The 25,472-nt window shown below is 37.1% G+C and overlaps 1 protein-coding gene and 1 long non-coding RNA gene across 3 annotated transcripts in view; one reads left to right on the plus strand and one right to left on the minus strand.

Annotated features, from left to right (window-relative positions):
• gjd1b (gap junction protein delta 1b) overlaps nucleotides 1–19,903 on the plus strand; it is a 54,202-nt gene extending 34,299 nt beyond the window's left edge. Inside the window, exons 1-2 of one of the 2 annotated variants that reach the window (XM_073924372.1) lie at nucleotides 10,628–11,076; nucleotides 11,472–19,903. In XM_073924372.1, coding sequence (XP_073780473.1) covers nucleotides 13,741–14,502 — 762 coding nt within the window. In that variant the 5' untranslated portion in view covers nucleotides 10,628–11,076; nucleotides 11,472–13,740 and the 3' untranslated portion in view covers nucleotides 14,503–19,903. Of the gene's footprint in view, nucleotides 1–10,627; nucleotides 11,077–11,471 lie in introns of those variants that run through there. The other variant, XM_009291479.5, reaches the window with a different exon arrangement.
• Nucleotides 19,904–22,612: 2,709 nt separating this feature from the next.
• Nucleotides 22,613–24,873, minus strand: LOC141378014 (uncharacterized). The gene is made up of 2 exons (XR_012391278.1): nucleotides 23,072–24,873; nucleotides 22,613–23,035 (listed from the first exon to the last, which is right to left on the minus strand). It is a non-coding gene; the product is annotated as an uncharacterized lncRNA (long non-coding RNA).
• Nucleotides 24,874–25,472: the final 599 nt, after the last annotated feature.

Here is a 25,472-nt window from a genome sequence, read left to right on the forward strand (position 1 = left end):
GATTCCGTTTTTCGTCTTACCTGATTTCCAGAAGCTGCTGTTCCCCGGACTCGATCCCGGTCGTCGTCCACCGCGGCTGGCTCCTCCTCCGGGGCCTCCGCTCCGCCGACGCAACGCTGTGAGCTAAGCGGACAAACTGATTGCATCGGGAAAGCCCTCCACTCGGAGGCGAGCCGTCGGCCGGCGAGCGCGAAGAGGAGGGGCGGAGCGACGTCACACCGCCCAGCAGCGTTCGCTCGAAAAAAAACCAAACGCGGCCTTTACGTACCTCCGGCCACGTAAATCGCGGTCTCCAGAAACGTCCGCGGGGCTACGTTTCCAGAATGAGCTTGGGTTGTTAACTTCACTTATCTACTAGGGTTGCACGGTTTATCGGTACTGTGGTAGCATCCTGATACTATGGCTCCAAAATACTGGCGGTGCCACTGTAGTTCGTAAACGGAAGTATCGTCATTAACGGTTTATCTACAATACATAATGTTGCATGTGGAAAAGTCACTAAAATGCTCACACCTTTGTGCAACAATAGACTATTTTATTTGAATAGTCTGGAGCTCTTTAAGGTTGGACCATTCTGATGAGCTCTGACGTTTCAAACGCACACCTGAATCGGTTCAATTCTGTTTCTGTCAACAGGGGTGTTGCTAGAAACAAAGCTCGTCTGGGGCACAGCTCCCCCTCAAAATAAATAAATAAATAAATAAAATAAATTAATGGTCACACTTTACAATAAGGTTCATTAGGTAATGTCAAGTAATGCATTTACTAACATGAACATACAATGAACAATTCATTTACTACAGTATTTGTTCATGTTAGTTAACGTTAGTTAATGAAAATACAGTTGTTCATTGTGAGTTCATGTTAACTCATGGTGCATTGAATGATGTTAACATGCATGGACTTGAATGTTAATAATGCATTAGTAAATGTTCAATTATAATGAATAAATGCTGTACAAGTGTAGTTAGTTCATGTTAGTAAATGCATTAACTAATGAATCTTATTGTAAAGTGTTACCTAATTAATTAATTAAATTAAAAACAATGCATGAGTACATGTGTCGACGCACTAACTAGTTCACCACTGGTGCTGATAGTCAAATATTATTTACTGTTTTCATGGCAAAGATATATAAATCAGTTATTAGAAATGAGTTATTGAAACTATGTTTAGAAATGTGTTGAAAAATCTTCTTTAAACAGAAACTGAGGAAGAAAATAACCACTGTACATTTTTTTCAGACTAGTGCCTTTTGAAATGAACTTCTGGATTGACAAGAAACAAATGAAAAAGAGAAAGTAAGAAGGTGAAGCAGACAGAGGGAAAATTTAAAGAGAAGAGAAGCGACAGAGAGGCGAAAGTGTGATGAGTAGGTGGGGGTTGGGAAATAGATAATCTAAAGCTATTGGATGGCATTAAAGAACTCGTAATGCAAGAATCCCTCTATTGGCTTTAGTACAGATTAGAGGTTGTGGGTTTTGCGTTTGGAAGCTATTATATAATTTATCCTCTGATGAAATTTTGACCACATTGGCAGTTTTTATTCACAAAAATCTAATTTTAGTTGTCAGTGTTGCTGGTTTCTTTGTGCGTGGAAAGGGAAAAACTGTGCTGGGAATTGCAGCTTATCCCTTTCTTCATTTCCCAGTATTCAGCCGACTCTTTTGATCAGTCTTGCTGCCTACACATAAAGCGCATAAAGACAACAAACACCAACCAAATGCACAGTGCTTGCAATGAATTGCAGAAGTTTAAATCGTAGAATATATTCTCAATTGCGCACCTTAGCAAAGCCACTGGTGGGTTTGGATTCATGTGATGAAATGTTGAGCAAACCTGCAATGAAACACTGCAACTGAGCTGATTTAAAACCTTTTGCTTAGTATTTATCACATACAAGTTATGCGTTAAGTCATTTCTATCTTGACTTTCTAATTAGTGTAAACATTTGAGGAGTGGTGCTTTTAAGAGGAGGGATTTAAAGACACAAGACTATTAATCAAAAGGATTGATAACAACAATCATTTACTCACTTTATTTATGTGGTTCTAAATATTTATGAGTATTTTTTTCTTGTTGAGCACAAAACCATCAGCCATTGGCCTCCATAGTTGGAGCAAAAATATTATGGTTGCTGTTTTCCAACTTTTTATTATCCTCCTAGCAGGCACACAACATCATAAGACGTTAATATTAGGTTAGATTTAGGTCATGACGTCAGGTGACCAAAATTCAATGTCTAGCCAGCCTCTAAGGTCAATGATATTTTGACGTCCAATAACAACATCAAATTACGTTGATATCTGGTTGATTTTAGGTTGTGTTGGAAAGTGATTAAAATTCAGTGTCTAATAGATGCCATAGTGGTAACATCCAAACAACATCAAGGTGTAACATGATTATATGTTGATATTTGGTTGATTTTAGGTTGTGTTGGAAAGTGATCAAAATTCAGTGTCTAATAGATGCCATAGTGGTAACGTCCAAACAACATCAAGGTGTAACATGATTATATGTTGATATTTGGTTGATTTTAGGTTGGACGTTGGACATTGATGTCGGGTTCTGACGTCAACCCAATTTTAATTTCCAAACAAAATCCAACGTCCCCATGACGTTGAGGTACAACGACAACATGACGTTATGTTGACGTCCTGTGCCTGCAGGGCTCTTTTGTGGAGCAAGTGAAGTATGAGTAATAGATGACATTACATTTAAACTATAGAACCTCATGTTCTCTGGCCTCTTGTACATATAAAATATACCACCATTTATTCATATTTGCAATGACACCTCAGAGATATTTGATTTTTGAAATTTGCTCCTAATAATTCAATGGAGGACATTTCATCCAGATAAATTTCCTCTCGGGGACAAATAAAGTTTATCCTAATCCTAATAATAGTAATAAGGTAATACTTTATTTTGATTTGAATATTACTGAACTGTCTGTTTAATATTTGTTAATACTGCTCCTTCAACAGACATCTAACTGACTATATGAATATTTGTAAGTACATGTCAACTTACACTAACCCTAACCCCAACCTAACAGTCTGCTTATAATCTAAGGAGAATTAGTTGGCATGTAGATGCAATGTAACATAAATTCAACAAACGGACCATCAAAATAAAGTGTGAGAATAATAATAATAATAAATAATACTATTAATAATAATTGGAGTTTGCATGTTCTCCCCGTGTTCGTGTTGGTGCCCCGGTTTCCCCACCAGTCCAAAGGCATGCATTATTGTTGAAATGAAGCAACTAAATTGGCCGTAGTGTATATGTGTGTGCATGTAAGTGTGCATGGATATTTCCCAGTACTAGGTTGCAGCTGGAAGGGCATCTGCTGCGTAAAACACCCTGCAGGCACAGGACGTCAACAATGATGTCATATTGACGTTGCACCTCAACGTTGTGGATGACGTCAGAACCTAATGTCAGGCCGGCGTCAATGTCCAACGTCCAACCTGAAATCAACCTAAAATCAACCAAATATCAACGTCTAATCATGTTACACCTTGACGTTATGTGGGGTTTACAACTATGACATCTAGAGGTCGGATTTTGCTCACTTTCCAACACAACGTAAAATCAACAAAATATCAACGTAATTTGACGTCGTTATTGGACGTCGAAATAACGTTGTCCTTAGATGCTGGCTAGATATTGAATTGTGGTCATCTGACATCAATACCTAAATCTAACCTTATAATAGCGTCTTATGATGTTTTTTGCCTGCTGGACATATGCTGGAGAAGTTGGTTTATTCCGCTGTGGCGAACCCTGATTAATAAAGGGACTAAGCTAAAGGACAATGAAGGAATAATATTATTAATAATGAAATCCTTAGACAAAGAACTAAAAATGTTCAGTCTGAAACAACAGGCAGTGTTTAAATGTAAATTTTGTTGACAATCACACACCTGCAATGTAGAAATGATGCACATTTGAATTTCTTTGGCTGCACGTTTTCACCCGCTGTCCGACACAGACCGCTCCTGGACAAAAAGAAACATTGCTGCTGATTGGGTGCAGATTAAAGCTGCCTCTTTGACCTCACAGCTGGAACAGGAACGCAGTGCATAAATCCAATAAGCGATGGCTTCAATCACACAATTCACTAACCTGATGTGACACCAACCACAGGGACAGAAAACACCCCCAAAATACAGTAAATGAATGCAGTAGGCAGTGTTGTTTCCTATTGATTATGTCTAAGTACTTCATCAAGCTTCCTTTTTTACTTTGTGCATATAGGTAAGCATAGTAATTTGGATGTACAGAGTGAAAAGGAGTCCACTTAAAACATTTGCTTATTTGACTGAATTGTTAAAAAATAAATCTAATAAATCTAATAATCTAATAAATCACATGCGGGGCGAGGCAGTGGCGCAGTAGGTAGTGCTGTCGCCTCACAGCAAGAAGGTCGCTGGTTCAAACCTCAGCTCAGTTGCTGTTTCTGTGTGGAGTTTGCATGTTCTCCCTGCCTTCGCTTGGGTTTCCTCCAGGTGCTCCGGTTTCCCCCACAGTCCAAAGACATGCGGTACAGGTGAGGCTAAATTGTCCGTAATATGTGAGTGTGTGTGGATGCTTCCCAGATACTTCCGCTGCGTAAAAACTTGCTGGATAAGTTGGCGGTTCATTCCGCTGTGGCGACCCCGGATTAATAAAGGGACTAAGCCGACAAGAAAATTAATGAATGAAATTACATGCATCTAGACTGTGTATTGCAGTGGTTCTCAAACTTTTTTCACCAAGTACCACCTCAGAAAAAATTGTCTCTCCAAGTACCACCATAATGACTGGTATTGAAATACATAGTAGGCCTAATTAAGCAACTACAGCTTACTACAAAACTAAAGATTAATTCTTATTAATATGAATATTTTTTATTGTCAGCCACTTTAAACATAATAAATGGTTTTAACAATAACACACTTACAGGTTAAAAAAAAGAGATAAATACAATGTCAACATTTAAATTAAAATGTGATTTTAAAAAATGGCACTGTTCTTAAAAAGTTAAAAGAAAACTGCTGTACTTAAGTGTAAAGTATCATAAAGTAGCCTATTCATCAAAACCTGCAAATGTTTTTTGGACCTCTTAATTATAGGTTATACAGTGTCATAATGTTCATATATAACTCTGTTTGATAAATTTTGAAATATGTTGCATGTATATAAGTCTTATTTGTTTGTCTTTGAAATCTAAACGTTATCTTATATTTTACATATGAGTTGGATTTACATATTTAAATTAGAAATTGGATCTGCTTACTGCGCATTAGAGTAATCTATGTGTGTCAGAGAAGCAAGTGATTAAACTATACCTGTCAACATTGGGATATAAAAATACGAGATATGCCCCCAACAACCATTACAAGTATGGGGAGGAAAATAACCTCAAATGACAGAATACACAACAAACATTAGAAAAATGAAAATAAAATAATAAGTTTAGCCTATTGAAATAAATTTCCTGATCACATTGTTGTTATCGTACACGTCAAAGGGTTAAAAGTGTGTTTATTTTTTTACTGGAATTTTTTAGCGATTCCTCCGCGTACCACTAGAAGGAAGCCTGCGTACTACTTTAGGTACATGTACCACAGTTTGGGAACCGCTGGTGTATTGTATCAAAAGACGAGTAAAGATGTAAAGAAGGTACTTTTTATAAAATGAAATGAAGTTTTTAGAGTATTTCTAGTTCTGATTCCTAGAAATAAACAGAATAAACAGAATAAAATGTATAGTACATTACTGAAGTACAGGTGCTGTTCATATATTTAAATATCTTCAAAATGTTAGCCTCACAGCAAGAAGGTCGCTGGGATCGCTGGTTCGATCCTCAGCTCAGTTGGCGTTTCTGTGTGGAGTTTGCATGTTCTCCCTGCGTTCGCGTGGGTTTCCTCCAGGTACTCTGGTTTCCCCCACAGTCCAAAGACATGCGGTTCAGGTGAATTGGGTAGGCTAAATTGTCCGTAGTGTATGAGTGTGTGTGTGTCAATGTGTGTGTGGATGTTTCCCAGAGATGGGTTGCAGCTGGAAGGGCATCCGCTGCGTAAAAAACTTGCTGGATAAGTTGGCGGTTCATTCCGCTGTGGCGACCCCGGATTAATAAAGGGACTAAGCCGACAAGAAAATGAATGAATGAATGAATAAAACGTGTGTATATACATTCATTCCACACAGACTGGTATATTTCAAGTGTTTATTTCTTTTGATTTTGATGACAACTAATAAAAACCTCAAATTCCGTATCTCAGAACATTCGAATCTTGTAAAAAAGATGTACAACTCGGCTATTAGAAATGTATGTTTTATACAGAATGAATGTAAGAAGTATGATTGTAATTCGGACATACTACATCCGCTATTTTGTCATGGTCACGTGACCTACCTGCGTCAGTTGCATCGATTCACTTCCGTTCATGAATTCTCTTGCGGGACTTCATAGCGCAGCTTGCATGTGATGCTCACTTCAGAATCTCGCCGGAAGAAGTAGGTCATCCGGGTACTTCTTGCATACTGATTTTCGACTTACTACTGGGCTCGCATACTGATTTTAGCGTACTGTACAATATGGAAGTATGAGGTTTCGGACGCAGCCCTGGTGCCACACTCCAATCAACTAATTAACTCAAAACACCTTCAAAGGCATTTACATGGTCTCTCAGTCTAGTTCTGTAGGCTACACAATACACAATGCATCGTTTGGAAAAAGAACAATTTAGTGACGAGTGTTTTCATTGTGGCAGACCCATCATTTGAACCATGTTAGTTAAAACGTAAAACGTCCATAATGACGCTCTAAACAGGGTGGAGTAACAGTTTTTCTTTAGAGAAAAACCCCTTAATTTTTTTCTGCTAATTATATTGTTTTACATGAACACGCGTTCAAAAAAAATCCAATGTTATTTTGGTAAAAACATGCAATCGTTTGGCATATTAATTAAAATATATGTAAATTAATAATAAAATAATAATAATTATTACTGTTATTAAGTAGGATATTATTTATTTATTTATTGTATTTATTTATTTTTTAAGTACAATTTGACATTCAAACTACTGCAGAAATGTTCTAACCAAGAGGCCCATGTCATATAGGCCTACGTACAAATACATTTCTTAATAAATGGCCTAGTGTAAATTAAAAGCATTAATGTATGCTATGTATTTTTTTTGTTTTCAGAAGGTTTGGAGACGTAACCTAAAATCCGCTTTAAATAATAGCTTTCGTTATGAGCCATGGCTGCGTTCAAAATGGCATAAATGTTTTCAAAGTGCACTGCAAAGGGAGCGCAATTGTCAATATTATGATCGCTAAAGCCAAACTGTAAAAATACTAAGAAAGCAAATTACACCTCAGAGTGATGACTTTAATATATATATATATATATATATATATATATATATATATATATATATATATATATATATATTTTTTTTTTTTTTTTTTTTTTTAATCATTCCAAGTTTAAATGTTGGAACATTCTAAATGAATAGGGCATAGGGGGATAACTGGGAATAGAACGCAGCCACGAACTATGCTTCTAACTACAGCTCTAGAGGTGTAGTTGGAAATGTACAAGTTTGCCACGCATTTTACAAATGTTTGTTGGAACGATGGATTTGGGAAAGGCCAAATCAACGAACTATGTTTGTAACAGCGAAACTTCAGACCCTAGTTGGCTAATGATGGTTTTTGGAAACGCACCCTTGAGTGAGAGGTTTTTATTTTGTTTTATGTGCCTCATCTTTATAAATAATTACTTTAACGGTACTTAACATTAATTACTTTTCCTAATGTGATTGTAATGCAATAATGTGCACCTTTTGTGAAGCTGCTTTGAAACAATAATTATTTTGAAAAGCTACAGTGCTTGGTTGAATGACTTTGAATTGAAATTGAAATATCTTGTTTGGTTAGGGTCTCTGATCGAATAATTTGTTATCTTCAGAAGGACAAATTGTAAAGTCAGCCCAATCGACCTATATTGTGTTTGCAAACAGCGATGATGTGTTTTGTGGGCGCAGCCAAAGTAATGTACTCTAATACACTTGTTTCCTGCTAAAATCTGATTGGGAATATGGATTATCTGGACACCATATCCAATTATTCAAAAAGTTTTACCAGCAAAAGACCAGTGTGATACTCTTTATTTATTTTAAGGCCTAAAGAGCCCCAAACCCTACCCCTACCATAAACCCATACAAATAGAGTGTTGGTAACATAATCTGGTGGGGAGCATTAATTACCACAGCACCGGTTCTTTTATATTTAACCTGTTAAATGTTAGTGTTATCACACTAGAGTTTGAGCTTGCGAAATGCTGTCGTACAGTGCTGTGAAAAGGCGTGGGATTAAACACGATGATTAGACATTAAAAACGTGAGCGATTGGTCCGTTTTAAATTCCTGTCCAGAGAGGTAATATTTTGATCCTCGATTGGTCTCACGCAATCATATGATGTGATTTTCGTAGGTCAGAGTTCACCAAGCTTGAACTTTCCAACACGGCAAACTGCGAAACTTGATGCATTACCTTGCGTTTCTGGTCTGACGTATTTGTGTGCGTATGAATGGAAGTCTATGGGGAGAAAAGTCCAGTGTGACCTTAGCCAGCACTCACTTTTGGGGATTTACATCTACCTGACTTTAAATAGTAACAGTTCTTGACCTCAGTAAGCTACAAACACAAATTAGTAGGGATGTAACGGTATCAGAATTTCACGGTACGGTAATACCTCGGTATGAATGTCACGGTACGGTATTTATTGAATCATTTACAGGAAAAAACAAAACTTATGAAAATACTCCAAAAAAGTGCCAAAAGTGTCAATGACATACAAATTAGCCATCTATCTGTAAGCTTTGAAACAGGAACTTCAATTTTAATAACAAAAAAAATATTAAACCATGTAAAAAAATAAAGTTTCAATTTAGTATTGTTGAAAACTCATCACATTCAACATTTAATCACTCACTCAGTTAGATAGAGATGGGTTTAAAGGAAAATTATCTTATAAATATAATCTGGTAAAAGCTGGTATCTCTGGGTATTTAAAATGTCCCCTGCAACAGAAAAAAAACCCCTCTCATTTGGGACTGAGGTTTCTGGGACAAGAGAGATATGACTTGGCCCAGGTTGACAGCAGTGGGTAACGTTGTGCATTGTCTTTCCCCCACTTGAGAGGACAAACCATGAGTAAGATAGAGGTCTCATGTCTGCATCAATCTGAACAGTGTGCTGACAACACCGCTATTCAGTACACGCGCGACAACACAGCTGATAAGAACTTGCGCGACAACACAGCTGATAAGAACTCGCGCGACAACACAGCTGATAAGAACTCGCGCGACAACACCGCTATTCAGTACGGGCGCGACAACACAGCTGATAAGAACTCGCGCGACAACACCGCTATTCAGTACGCGCGCGGCGACAACACCCGCTTTAGAGTTTTACAGCTCTTTTTCATCCCCGCTTCTAGCTGCACACTCCATTTCCGCATTACTGGATCTGTAGCGGCAACAGACCGCAAGGGATGATGGTCAAGCATGGGCTGATGGGAATTGTAGTTTTCGCTACCTCCCGTTCGCTTCATTCGCCTGAGAAAATTTTCTCAGAAGACCTATAGTTTTACTGAGTCATGCGAGTTCGGTAATATCGGAAAAAATTTATATTGCGGTATGACGGTATTTACAATACAGTTACATCCCTACAAATTAGGTATCATTGGGAAAAAGACACTTTGGGCTTTGCAGAAGTTTCATGCTCAAAAACATGAAAGTTATACATTGTGAAGTCATGAGGAAAAAACTGCATTGTGTTCAATATCTGTTTTTCCAAACAAACACAGGAAAACATTTATGTAATACCCTAAAAAAATATGCCTTGAAGGCCAACTGTCTCATGAGTTTATATTTCAAATTTGATGAGGAAAGCATGCAAAATAAGATTTCTGTAAACGTTTTTTGAGACTATATCGGTGTTCCTCTTTCCCTCACCATCAGTGGCTTTTTGACAAAACTGACCTTGCTAAACTAACAATATAATTACATTAACATTAATAATTGCTGAATAACTTGGTCTACATTCACAGTTCTTTGGAAATAAGACACTTTGGGCTTTATTATCCATCATCTAGAGTTTGTAATGCTCAAAATTAATAAAAAGTTATACACTTATAAAAGATCCATCAATGACTCAAACCAGCGACCTTTTGGCTCTGAGGCGAAAGTGCTAATCATTTAGGCACAATACTTCCCTTGACTGACTACAATAACTCATTAAAGAAAAGAATAACGAAAAAAAATCAATACTTCAAATATATGACCTTGTGAACCTTTATATACTGTATACAGTTCATTTGTCTCTCCATTATGGAAACAGCTGACTTGTACTGCCAATCACAAAGCAATCAAATGTGTGCTATTACAGCAGTGTGGTAACGAAAACAGACAGATGGAAAATAATAAAACAATTTGTATAGGTAACACTTTATTTTGATGATCCATTTGAGAATAAGACTGTCTGCTTAATATCTGTTGATACTGACGTTCAACAGACATTTAACTGACTATAAGAAACTTTGCAAGTACATGTCAACTTGCACTAACCCCAACCTAACAGTCTACTTATAATTTAATGAGAATTAGTTGGTTTGTAGATGCAAACAAACGGACCATCAAAATAAAGTGTGACCTTTGAATGCTTTCTTTGAACATGAAATAGATTATGCTGAAACTGAAAATTTGAGATTATTTCATCACCCCGGTCTTCCTATTTAATGGCCTACAACCACATGTTTACCATAAAATAGGATCTTCAACAATGTGGTGTTAAAAAATTAACCCCTTTTTTTTTTTAGCTATTCCTATTCCGACATTCAACAGAATGACAAGTCAGAGGGTTTCAGAGGGTTGTCTTGCCTGTTTCCATCATAGATAACATGTAATGTTGTTTTTCTGCCACCGCAATGTGCATAACTTCAAATTTGTCTATAAACTAGACAAGGTTTAACTAATCTTTCAAGCTAAAGAAATAAGTTTGAAAGGGGTGTGACTTCCCTGCTGTAAATTCCGGCTTAAACCAGCCTAAGCTGGTTGGCTGGTTTTAGCTGGTTGACCAGCCTGGTTTTAGAGGGGTTTTGGCCATTTCCAGCCTGGTCTTACCTGGTCAGGCTGGAAAATGACCAGCTAAATCCAGCTAAAACCAGCTTGACCAGCTTGACCTGGTTTAAGATGGACACAGCTGGTTTTAGCTGGGCTCCCAGCCTGGTTAGGCTGGTCAAGCTGGATTTAGCTGGTCATCTCCCAGCCTGACCAGCTAAGACCAGGCTGGAAATAGCTGGAAACCAGCCTGGAAATGGCCAAAACCACTCTAAAACCAGGCTGGTCAACCAGCTAAAACCAGCCAACCAGCCTATGCTGGTTTAAGGGGTTTTTTTCAGCAGGGTTAATATTTACCTTATAACTTACCTTCTATAATACGGGTCTCAAAGTGCGGGCCTGGAGGCCATTTCTCCCTCTGGCCAGCAACTGACGTCAAAAATGTAACAAGATTTGGACCACCAAAACATATCATTTTGAACAACGATCATTGTCGTGCAGTCGTGTCTAGCCACTTGTGATTTTGACCTGCCACCTAGTCGACATTTAAAGTACTGCATTCAGATTAGTTTTTCTTAAATTTTTTCTCAGTGTACGTTCGATAGTAACTCACATGCGTTTTAATTCTGTGTGCGTTTTAATATGACCGTAAGTGCTCTTTTTTTACTAAAGCTCTATTTTTGGTTAATATTCAAGGGTCTGTTGATTATTAACACTTTTATAGCACTTGTGTTTTGTTGTACAAACACTTCATGGCTTACAAATTATGCTGGTGGTGTAACAAATATGATAATTTTGCTAATATTCGATTCAAATGGTCTCATTTAATAGATTTTCCTAAAAGGAAAGACTTACATAAAAACTTTGTGCATTAGTAAAATTGTACTGCTAGTTGAACTGAACTTGTTAACGTAAATGTGAATATGTGCATACTTTTCCTCTCTTTGATGTAGTTTTACAAAAAAAGAAAGATATCGAGAAGAATAACTGCCTGAAAAGTCTCTTTTTGCTGTTTTTATGCTATTGGGACAATACAATTGGTTGGGACAGAATAATAATTATTATGCCTATTATTTTTTGTATTTTCATAGCAATTTTAACTAGCCCTTCAATATGTACAAACAATAAACAAAAAGCTAGAGTTTTGCCTGCATATTATGTTGAAGGATGACTGAGTGTGTCTAACGCTCGGCCATACACACAACAACCACAGATATATTTGATATATTTTGGCCAGCGGAGAAATTAAAATGGTCATGTCCAACTGAGTCTGGTTTCTCTCAAGGTTTTTTTCTTCACTCTCCTATCAGTGAAGTTTTTTTTCCCTCTCCGCTGTCATCTCTAGCTTGCATGGTTCAGGATCGGTAGAGCAACGCATCGATGAATTTGCTCTTCAGTGTTTGGACTCTCAGTAATGACTTTAAACCACACCGAACTGAGCTAAACTGAACTGAACTTAAACACTAAAAACTGAACTACCCTGATCCAGTTACTATGACCATTTATGTGAAGCTGCTTTGACACAATCTACACTGTAAAAGCGCTATACAAATAAAGCTGAATTGAATATATTTCAGCAGCTGATGTGTGACACTGCAGCTGGAAGAACATCCGCTGCGTAAAAACGTGCTGATAAGTTATCGGTTTATTCCGCTGTGGTGACCCTGGATTAATAAAGGGACTAAGCCAACAAGAAAATGAATGAATGAATGATGTGTGACACAATAAATGTGCTGATTTGTTTTATCACGAGTGACAGATAATGCTTGAAATATAAACGTCATGTCTGTTGACTTAAGATGCATCAGTTATGTCAGGTTTCCACTTTTTTCTTGTGCTTGAATGTTAAAACGGGCTTTCTATGAAATGTCAGTCATTGAAATGGCCCCCCGCCAATTTGAGCTTGAGACCCCTGTCCTGTATGCTCAAAACAATCAACAGGCGCACATTTACAGAACCTAAAAGAGGATATGTAAATGCCCTACATAAAAAGCTGTCTTATGACAGTCATCTTCTCCTGTCTAACATTACGAACATATGTAATCCTTGTCTTTGTCCACCCCCCCTTCTCCTATCCCTCTTTCTCTCAATCAAACACTGGTACAGAAATAGCCCTAACTGCAGTGACAACTGAGGTGTAAAATCTAAACTGTTGCTATGGGAAAGAGAAGAGAATGGGCTTGACTGCTATCATACTACCAAATTAATAAGCAGTAGAAAGACGAGCTTTGACACATGCTACTGTATCAGCAATACAGATTACCATGTTAACAGAGTTTACTGGCACAGAGGATGCTATAATTAGAGCCTGAGAGAGCAGAACTGTTTCCAATTAGAGCTCTTGATTAAATCGGCAAAGTTGCTCTTGAACGTGAAAAACGCACATTTGAATAGCAAATGTGAACATCTGCGATGCTAATTAGCTGGTAGCCTAAATAAGGGACAAATTACGTCAATGGAAGAAACTGAGGATTTTGCTTTGCTCTGTTCACATCGCAAGCCAAATTAATCCCTCTCTTTCTCTCCTCCAGGATTTTGCTGACAGTTGTGGTGATATTCCGTATCCTAATCGTGGCCATTGTTGGTGAAACCGTCTATGAGGATGAGCAGACCATGTTTATCTGCAACACCCTCCAACCGGGCTGCAACCAGGCCTGCTACGACAAAGCCTTCCCCATTTCCCACATCCGATACTGGGTCTTCCAGATTATCCTTGTCTGTACACCAAGCCTGTGCTTCATCACCTATTCAGTACACCAGTCAGCCAAACAGCGTGACCGCCGCTACTCCTTCCTCTACCCAATAATGGAAAAGGACTACAGTCGTGAGGGTACGCGTAAACTACGCAACATTAACGGCATTTTGGTGCAGCACTCTGAAAGTGGCGGTGGAAAGGATGAACCTGATTGCTTAGAGGTAAAGGAGATCCCAAATGCTCCAAGAGGCCTCTTGCATGGCAAGAGTTCAAAGGTACGCCGACAAGAGGGGATTTCTCGCTTCTACATAATCCAGGTAGTGTTCCGCAATGCACTGGAGATAGGTTTCTTAGCAGGGCAGTACTTTCTATATGGCTTCAGCGTTCCTGGCATCTTCGAGTGTGACCGATACCCCTGCCTGAAGGAAGTGGAGTGCTACGTATCCCGACCCACTGAGAAGACGGTCTTCCTAGTGTTCATGTTTGCAGTGAGTGGCATCTGCGTTGTGCTGAACCTCGCTGAACTCAACCACCTCGGCTGGAGAAAAATCAAAGCTGCCATTCGAGGTGTCCAAGCCCGCAGGAAGTCCATCTGTGAGATCCGCAAAAAGGACATGGCCCACCTGTCACAACCGCCAAACCTGGGCAGGACCCAGTCCAGCGAGTCTGCTTATGTTTGATCTCCATTCATCCAAATATGGCGTCGCAAGGAGTTGAAGAGTGGAACGCTGAAATGTCAAGTTGGTTAAGGTACTTGTGTAAATGTTTAAAATGAAGAGAGAGGGGGGGTGGGCTCAATATAGCCATACTCTTTCCCATAAGCCACTCCCTCCCTCTTTGTGGCATACAACAACAGTATGGTGGTAAAGAGAAGAAATGTTGGTGATGTGTCTAATTGGGAACAAGGGTGACAAGGGGAAGGCACTTGGATTCTTTTCTCACACTCGGATCTTGAGGAAAGAGGAAGGATGAGAAAAGGAGAGCACACCATGACTACTTTTCTCCCACTTCCCTCAACCTTAGTCACTGCGAGAAGAAGAGTACTGTTTAGGTTTGCTCTCCTTGGCAGTATATCTGCCTAAAACAAACAACTGGTGACATATAAACATTGTTCCAGCAGTGGCACCCTCACTTTGACACACGACTGAACAAGCATTAACATCTTTTTTTTTTATAATCTCTTTCTGGTTGTTGTACAAGCCTAAGAGATGATTATTACCTTTGCGCAAAGTGTGCCCTTCCACCAAGACACCCGCGATTATGTGTTCCAGTCAAGTATTCCTCCCTCTTGTGGTGCACGAATGTGTGTTTATATGTATGTGTGTGATCAAAGTTGAAAGAATTTCGAGACTGCAGATTCCTTCGTGTTCATTTTCAGTCACATGTTTTGTTTTTCTCGCAAAGATTGGTGCCATTGATTTAAACGACTGTTTATTTCAGATTATTACTTAGATAGATTGTTACAAAGTTAGAATATTAATCTCTTTTTGGGAATGGAAGCCAATTCCGCTGAAAAGAATTTCCATGCTGGTCCAAGGGAGGCTTAATAGCTGGTTATTGCTATTATAACTGGTGGAGCTGCCCACACTTTTAAGCAGAATCAAAAACAATGAAATGTTAGGTAACCAGCATGGCGATTCTGGTGATCATGATTGACAAAGGTAATATTGTTTGTTATGATCATTTTTATGCATGGTGGAGAAACCTGTAGCTAAAAAAAGTGACGTTTTCATAAGTCATATTTCTATCAGATGGTATCTTTCAAAGGCATGTTTACAAAGCCGTATCTGTTGAGATGCAAATTGATGTTCAGTGTTTGTTATTAGGAAAATGAACAATTTAGAGTGTTTTTCTTAGCTTCTCCTTCTTGTCACGTGTTTATCGGCATGCCTTTGTTATTAAGAAAAGATGAATCTTAGAAAAAATACATGTATGCATTGCACTTTGTGGGATGGGAAGAGTGGATAAAAGGAGAAACTCACTCTGGGAAGGACATTAGCGGTGGAAAAGTGAGCCTTTCGAAAAAAAAAAAAAGATCAATTATAAGTTTGTAGGTACTGTATGTATGTATATGTAGCTGTGATCCACTGTGTGCCTTTGTTTACACAGTGTGGGTTAAAGCAGGGTGTAACTTCTCTAACAAAATCACCCAGATAACATTGAGTCGTCATTCAGCAAGCACTAGCACTAGCTTAGACCCACTATGGAAAGTACTTGTGCCTACACAGCCCTGACACCACTCTGCAAGTGCACATGAACCCAGTGTAGACAGAACACAGTGCAGCTAACACAGGACAGCTAGCTGACGTACCGCAGACACAGAAAACACAGATGCAGAGAGAAAGAGAGGAAACTGCAGAGGCCCTTTATAGGAACACAATGTGTCCTGATTTAGAAAAGAAAAATACTTTCACTGGAAAGTGTGTTTATGTTTAGCATGACATGTAGTTTAGCCACAATTCTGATTCAGGCCAGAATTTAGTTTGAGGATGGATATCGTTGCTCACACATCTAAATTCAATGAGAGGTATAAAATAGGTCACGTTTGAGGCTCGCAATGCCAGATTTGTTTTACTTCAAATGTAAACAGCTCATAAATGATTCGTAAAACCTTTCTTACACAACCTTGCTGCCTCTGAGATAAGAACCAGGAATTCTATGCTTACATTTACAGTCCAGAATTAAATCTCATCAAGTGGCAAATTTGATTGATCAGTACATAAACGAAGTTTCTCGCTAGTATATTAGGAACCTCAACAATGATGAAGTCATGGTTCAAGCCATTCAAACTGTGCAAATAAAAATTTAGTTTATTAAACTATTAGCTACTGGGTTATTATCTGCCTATTATTAAAATATTTGCTGTGTATAAATACTAATGAAGTATAATCTTAGGTCACACTTTATTTTGATGGTTTGCTTGTTGAATTTAATTTACATTGCACCCTCATGCCAACTAATTCTCATTAGATTATACGTAGACTGCTAGGTTGGGGTTTGGGTTGTTGTAGTTAAGTTGACATGTACATTTCTTACAGTCAGTTAAATGTCTGTTGAAGGAGCAGTATCAACATGTATTAAGCAGACAGTCTAATACTCATATGGACTATCAAAATAAAGTGTTATCCAATCTTGTTTTACACCCCTAATACTACACTCTAAAAAAATATATATATATTTTAAAGTTTATTTTTTTAAATATACGGTATATATTTAATTTTACGTAAAAAAACGTTACATTACGGCTGTTAAATTACAGAAACATACTGTAAAAAAAATGATATTAAATTACAGAAATTTCCCTAAATTTACATTTCTGGTATATTTCTGTAATTTAATATCTGGTATTTTTACAGTAAATTTCTGTAATTTAACAACCATTATTTTACGGGGGGGTTTTTCAGCACCCCAGCTGCCGGAAATAAATAAAAAAATTATGGATTTTTTTTTTTTACAGTCTACCCAGTACATGAATTCAAAAATGACCATTCTAACTATTACTAAGCAGCAAATTAGTAGTTAATTAAGCTAAAGTTCTTAGTTAATGGTGTAGCTTAAAATAAAGTGTGACCAAAAAGTGTTGTTTTAAATTGATTTATATATTTAGAGCTCAATAGCTTACCCAGCTATGACAACTTCCGCTGCTGAGAAACAAGGAAATGTGAAAAGGGTCTATTGTGCCGGTAACATTTTACAATATGTGTGCACTAATATGCATTACATAATGCTTACTGTAGCTAATGCTGAGTAAATGTATGTCTCATACTGCATCAAACAACCGAACATTCTATATAATTCTGGATTAAGTAATCAATAAATTGGTTTAAACGAAATGAGTCATAATTAGGCCCAAACAGAATCTGTGGACTTTTTTGCTATTTCTTTACAGAATTTTGTAAAAAAAAATCTGTGGATTCATGCGAAATGATTTTCCGTCACTAAAATCTTAATATATGAAATAAAAAAATAATACCTTTTGAATTTTTTTAATGTTTATAAAGCAAATCTTATTAGATCCATATATTTGGTAAACAAAGCAAGTCTGTCATATAATCTATCTACCAAAACACAGAAAATATGACTTTACAAACTATATTGTAAATAAATCATATAAATACTTTCAGATTACTCAATAATATTACTAAAATTAATTTAAAAACTGAATAAATTTAAATTTACACAAATTTAAACAAGAAAATAAATAAAGTCAATGATGGGCTACAAATCTGCAGAAATATATGGATTTCTGCGCTCCCAGATTCCGCATGGGCCTAGTCATAATGTATTAATTGTGTCATTGTGGTTATGGCTTCTGAATTAGTTAGTTAGTCCTGTGCTTAAATGAGTAAAGCCAAAACACAATGCTTCCTTTTGTAAATCTTTAGCTAATGATTAATTAAAGCAATTAAAGGACAGCGGAAATCCCTGACCTTGATCAACAAATTTTCACTTTTAGTTAATAATATACAGTTAAAGTCAGAATTATTAGCCCCCCTGTTCATTTTTTCTCCTAATTTCTGTTTAACGGGAGATTTTTTTCAACACATTTTTCAAACAGAATAGCTTTAATAACTCATTTCAAATAACTGATTTATTGAATTTTTGCCATGATGACAGTAAATAATATTTGACTAGATGTTTAGGCAGGTTAGGGTAATTAGGCAAGTTATTGCATAAAGATGGTTTGTTCTGTAGACTATCGGAAAAAAATTGCTTAAAGGGGCTAATAATTTTGACCTTAAAATGTTTTTAAAAAAATTTAAAACTGCTTTTATTCTAGCCAAAATAAAACAAATAAGTCTTTCTCCAGGAGAAAAAATATTATCAGACATACTGTGAAAGTTTACTTGCTCTGTTAAACATCATTTGGGAAATATTTAAAAAAAGAAAACAAATTCTGACTTCAACTGTATGTTATAAGGGATTAAATACAGTTCAAAACATCTGGCTATTGACAGTTTATAGATCATTTAATCTTTTAATAATATATAATGTTTATTGCTGATTTAGTAATCATTAATAAATGATTCACATCTCTGTGAGTTGTGCATTAACTGTGCATTCAGCATTATTTAATGTATAATAGTGCCACTGGGATAACATTGTGGCTACATGTGGCTTTCCTGACACCAAAGTTTAAATATATATTTTGCAGATATAATAATCGGGACCAGTTTATAGTCATTATTGTGTGGGCTAAAAACAATATGCACCCCTATTCTTAGGAACATGTCTCTTTTTTTACACTGTACACTCTCCTGTGTTTGAGAATTCCAGTTACTTTTATTCAGATCTTAAAAAAGGAACAGTGACACTACCAAAACCATAACCTCTGTAACTATGCAGCATAAAAGGGCATCTTTTACAATTAAGCGTATCATTTTCAAGTGCAGTTCAGAGATTATGAAGATTGCTTCCCCAAGTGAGAACTTCTTCATGTGCTTGCATTAATCCACTCTTCTCCTCAGTATATTTTTATAAATCCTATATCAAAGTTTGATTAATAGACAAAGAGAACAATGTTGGATTGTTTTTTATTATTATTATTGTGTTATTATTTATTCCAACTTGTGAATTGTGTATATGTGTGTTTTTCTTTTATACAGTTCTGTAATACGAGGGTTAACGGTGATGACATGGGGACCAGAGTTATAGTTTAAACTGAAAATGTGGCTTTTCTTGCCAAAGTTCTGTTATATGCAACTAAATGGGTTTCAGTGGATGGGGTTGTTCGGTTACTGTAAAGCATGTATAACTGACATGGAATGCACGTTTTTGTTGGTTTTGTTTTCTCAATTTTTTATGAAACAGAGTAGCAGGGACAAGTAAAGGCATGGTTAGACTGAATTGGGGGTTTTTAAGCTTTAATGGGCCATTGACAAATTATTTTAGGGTTTTCAGAACTTCATAGACTGCAGTCTACACATATATATGCAAAGCTCCAATTTCAGCACAACGTTTTGAAATGAGGGAAATGTTTTTTATTATCACATGCAACACAGTCACTGCCAGACAGTTTTGTATAAAATTATAATAATAAATGTTTTGCCAGCAAAAAAAAAAAAAAGTTTCAGTAATCTACCTGCTTGTTTAATTGACATTATGATGATACTCCACTGCCATACACAGCAAAATCCTCTGAGTAAAATTTACTCCGTTTAGATTGTAGGGATAATTTAGTTTGAACCCAAAGAATGACCAGTCTGTCAGATGACAAAGAGCCAGAGTCAGAGATTCAAATCAAGTTAACTGAAGATAGTTTGCAGCAAAAGCCAGCTTCAACACTCGCAATGAGTTTCTTGCCCGCTCTGCTTACAATCACAAAATAAACAACAATTATACAATCTACACGAGACCAGAAAGGGTGTGATTCTTGTTAACTGTTATGCTGTGTTCACATCAGGTGCGGAACGCACGGATACATCGCGATATTCGCTTGTAAATAGACGTGTGAACATTTTGAGTTGATCCGCTTTATTCGCTCGTCAGACTCACTTCACAACTGGCGCGGATTCGCATGATGGGCAGGGCTTGTGCCGGTGATTCAAGCTTCATTGCTAAATGGCTAACATAGATTTTATTGAGAAAATAATTGCGTTTATGTGCTTTATGAAGGCTGAAAAACAGCGTCAACTTGTTTGGAGTCGTGTCTGAGTCTACAAGATTCATTCAGGGGTGCACCTACACTGCAAAAGATGCTTTTCTTACCGAGATTTTTTGTCTTGTTTCTAGTCCAAATATCTAAAAGTTCTTAAATCAAGAAGAGTTTTCTAGACAAGCAATGACATGACTGAGCCGAGCCCAGTTTGATGAACTGTTGTCTGTGCAGCAGGAGGATTTTCCCCCGGGACACCAACAACAGGCGCTACATCATAATCACGCCCCTAACAAGAGCAAGCTCCTGATTGGATGCAGTGCGAAAGTCCGGTGTAGTTCCGATTTTCAAACTTGAGCATTTTACGCAAATGCACAACACTCAACTCGTACTTCATTAGTGTAAATCGCATCATTTGCGCTGCCTCAGTCGCGCGTATCACACCGCAGGATGACTAGTCATACCTTTGCATTGACTTAACGTGTAAAACACTCACGGTTGACTCTTCTTCCTCGTCTGGTGTGAACAAGGCGTTACGATTGGTCATGGCAAAGATAGACAATTCTAAATATGTACGTCAATGCGGGGTCGTATCTGAGTCCAGCTAGGGATGGCGACAGGAGGCTTGGGTCAGGTCGCCAGTAGACAGTTAAGAGCTGGTCTCAGACCAGTAGAACTGACCCATCGGATGCATATACACAGGCAAGGGACAATCTGTTATAAAAACCTAAGGTTGTTTCTTCGTACTCTCACCTTTCTTACCAAACTAGTTCAAAACTGGTAATAACAGCATTAAGGCTGCCATATTCTTACTACACACAATTAACAAAGCAAAATTAACACGTAATTATAATATCAAAATCACTTTAGACAGTATTAACACATAGCAATACAAATAGGAAAACAGTTGTATAAGTGTTTTTAATCATCAAGCCCTTCAGTTCTACTCGAGGTCTGACCTCTGACCTAATTTGGTGGCTCCTGAAAATAGAGTCAGGCAAAAGCACTGAACATTCTTATATTAAGCAATGTGTAAACTTAATTCATAATTCAATCAATCGTATTAATAAAGTAATAAGAAAAAGGATAAATGTTGATCCATGCTGGGGCGGATTTAAATCCATCAAGTATTTGGTTCCTTTCTAAATTGGTTCAAGCTACTCAAGGTAATGAGACAATGAAAGGATGAAATAGGTGATGATTGAGCACTGATGAAGATGAACAAGTGCTATTGATAAACAGAAACACAGAAGGGAAACACAAAACTACAACAGACTTCAGTTGCAACCTTAGATGAAATCTGCTGAAATATAATATATTGAATCTCTCAAAATCTCAGCAGAGGATCAATAAGCAACTCCACAAACAGCAGCTTTACTTGTTACCAACCTGTTTGCCCTTATTTAAAGATGAACTAAATTCCCTCTGAACTTAGTCAATTTTACTTAGTGGATTGTGCTGTGTAGTCCATCATATCTAATTTGTTAACTGCTGATATTTCATCAAATCATAATGGCAATTAAATACCCAGAGAACACAGTGGACCAATGCATGTGGGGGGAAATGTCTCAGGTGACAGCATTTTTCAAGGGTTCTTCGAATATTATTCAGTATTCAGCTGAATGTTTTGCCCATGTTTTGTAGAGTTATAAAGCAACTCATAAATTGAGAATTGTTTCATACAAGTAGTACATTTCTTACAATCTGTTTTTTAGGGGGGGTGTATACAACGCAGGAAAATAATTTCAGTCGAATCTCTCCTGGCAGTGCCAAAAGGTTTTTACAGCAATCATTCTACCCAGATTTACATATTAAGTAATGAATAAAACAGAGTGAAGTTCATTCCTTTAGCTCAGGAAAAAAGAATCATTCTAATCTCATCCTAATCCCTTTTGAATGATCATCAAATGTCCCAGAATGCTCTCTGAGTGTCTGCCAAAAATCACAGCACCCACTGTCACCGGAGCCTGTGTCCCGGCCATACTTTTCCATTGCAAACCCTGGTTGTCTTCTAAAGCTTTGGCTGCCTTGGCTCATGACCAATCCCTCATTTCGGCACGGACAATTAATTGAGATGCATTTTTAATCTGATGTCCTTTGCTGAATAAACACTGCTATATTTCCAAACAGCTCAGAGAAGCCATTTATTTTACATTTAACCTTATCTAGGGCTAATAATCTTCATTTTTTTGTAAAATAAAATGGCAGTACGAAATTAGTTTGGGACTAAAGTTAAGGGCAGCTTTAACCAATTACAACTCCTGTTTGACACCCGCCACACAAGCCGTACTAATCTCTCAGGAATAAGAAGAGTTGCAGCTCCTAATCACTCCCAGCTGCTTAGACAGCCATATAAACACTGGATTAGCATTTGGCATACGCAAAAGGGCAGGCGAATCATCAATCCCTTGTACCTGTACCATCAGAGGACAAATCACATCAACACATGCCACCATGACTCAGGAGCTGCGCAAAAAGCATCAATCCTAAAATCAATATTTATATACAGAGAGAGATAGAGCAGCAAGAGAAATCAGGGTCCATTCTGTCTACAGGGAAACTTTATTGCAGAGCTGAAAATACATTTCAAACCATTGCAATTTGTGATTTCAATTAACCTTGAAAACATGATGCATAAGTAACTGTTTAAATACAGTGGACCTTTTGCTAAGCTTTGCCTCCTTGCTTACTGTTATTTAGAATATGGAAAACTGAATTGTCTCATCCCTGCAGGCACAGGATGTCAACATGACGTCATATTGACGTACCCCAACATTGTGAGAACGCTGGATGTTGTTCGGAAATGAAAATTTGGTTGATGTTAAAACACAATGTCAGGCTGATGTTAATGTCCTACGTCCAACCTAAAATTAACCTAAAATCAACCAAATATCAACGTCTAATCATGTTACACATTGACGTTGTGTGGACCTTACCGTTATGACATCTATCGGATGTTGGATTTTGGTCACTTTCCAACACAACCTAAAATCAACCAAATATCAACATCTGATCATGTTAAACCTTGATGTTGTGCGGACGTTACTACAATGACATCTACCGGACTTTAGATTTTGGTTACTTTCCAACACAACCTAAAATCAACCAAATATCAACGTAATTTAACGTTGTTATTGGATGTCAAAATAACGTTGTCCTTAGATGCTTGGTAGACATTGAATTTCGGTCACCTGATGTCATGACCTTAATCTAACCTAATTTGAACGTCTTATGATGTTGTTTGCCTGCTGGGATGCATTAAAGATATAGTTCACCCAAAAGTGAAAATTACCTCACAGTTTTCTTTCTTTCTTGTGTGGTTTTGAGCCTTTATGCGCTTCTTTTCTTTTTTATTAACACAAAAGAAGATATCCTAAAGAACACCAGTTGTTGGACTGCAAAAAAAAGCTTTTCTTACTTATATTTTTTGTCTTGTTTCTAGTCCAAATATCTAAAAAAAAATAAAAAATTTGCATCAAGAAGCATTTTCTAGGCAAGCAAAACAAATTGTCTTGTTTTCAGAAATAATATTCAAACAAAGGGCAATCGCTGGACCCACTTAAATACATCTGTATTGCTGCGAGTTTGTCATGCTCACATTTGTCCTTGATTCTTTGTCATCAAAGTGTATGATATATGAGAAAACATGTCTTCAGAGACATGGTTGCCGAAAATATTGACTGTTCAGTGTCAGCATTCCAAAGGCTTGGTTTTGCTTCTCCTTTGGACTTGTACACTCCTGCCAAAATGAGCAACCCAATGTAGGCTTGAAAATGTCACCAAAGTTTTTCGAGCTGTCCCCATAGACCCTCCTCCCCTCTAAGTTTGTCATTTCAAGTATATAATGTTTAATTGATGGTGTAATGAAAAGCTGAAATGCTGATTTTATGTCTTGAACATGACTGACAGCATATCTGGTGGGCCCTGGAACCATTTAGATGACATTAGCATGACTAAGTCTACCCTGTTGTTCAAGTGGTGAGCGGGACCATGACAATTTTCCATTTTGGGAAGGTAATGTGTCTGCCTGTGGTTTGAAGACAGCAGGTTCAATACTAGGAGTGTCATTCTCATCTGAGGAGGATGCCTCATAATCAGGGTCCTCCTCAAGATTATCCTGTCTCAGACACATTCTCCTTTATGTCACTTTCAATATCAAAACATGTGACAAAAGAAAGCTTCAAGTGGAAGCTTTTATAGCTTTGCACCTACCTGTTAACCATGTTAACTGTTTTTCATTCCCACAAAAAAAACAACAACAAAAAAAAAACACAGGAAACATAACTGTTCTTGAAGGAATTAAGTCCACACCCCCAACACCCCAAAAAAAAAAAAAAAAAAAAAAATTTGCTAGAAAATTCCTCTTGATTTAAGACTTTGTAGATATTTGGACTAGAAACAAGACAAAAAATCTAAATAAGAAAATCATTTTGCAGTGTAGGAACCATAAAATTCCATAGAAGGAAAAAATACTATGAAAGTCAATGGGTGCCAGCAACTAGCGATACTCAAAATGTTGTCTTTTGTGTTCAATAGAAGAAAGAAACTCAAAAAGGGTTTTAAAAAGTCAAGGGTGGGTAAATGATGGCACAATTGTCATTTCTGGGTGAGCTATTCCCTTAATTTGCATCAACAGTGCCCCTAGGTAGTCATTTGTAAAAGTAAAAAGTCTAAAAAGTTTCAAAACTACATGAACTACCTGAAATGAATTGTCTGTATCATTATATTATATTATATTACATTATAATACTATATATATATATATATATATATATATATATATATATATATATATATATATATATATATATATATATATATATATATAGTATTACATTCATGTGATGCTTCTTCTATGATCTGCCTTCAACTATTGTAGTTGAGGGTTGATCTACATGAAGAAAAGACAAAACCAAATGTGCATGCACTTCTAAAGAATGAGAAATCAGGCTCATGTTTTCCCCCGCCAGACGTTGTAAGCAGTAAACTAAGCACAACAACGTGGGCAATCTGTCCAATCTGAGATTTTAGAGTGCACGAATCCTTCAATAAACC

This window comes from Danio rerio, chromosome 15 (assembly GCF_049306965.1).
Source record: "Danio rerio strain Tuebingen ecotype United States chromosome 15, GRCz12tu, whole genome shotgun sequence".
NCBI lineage: Eukaryota > Metazoa > Chordata > Actinopteri > Cypriniformes > Danionidae > Danio > Danio rerio.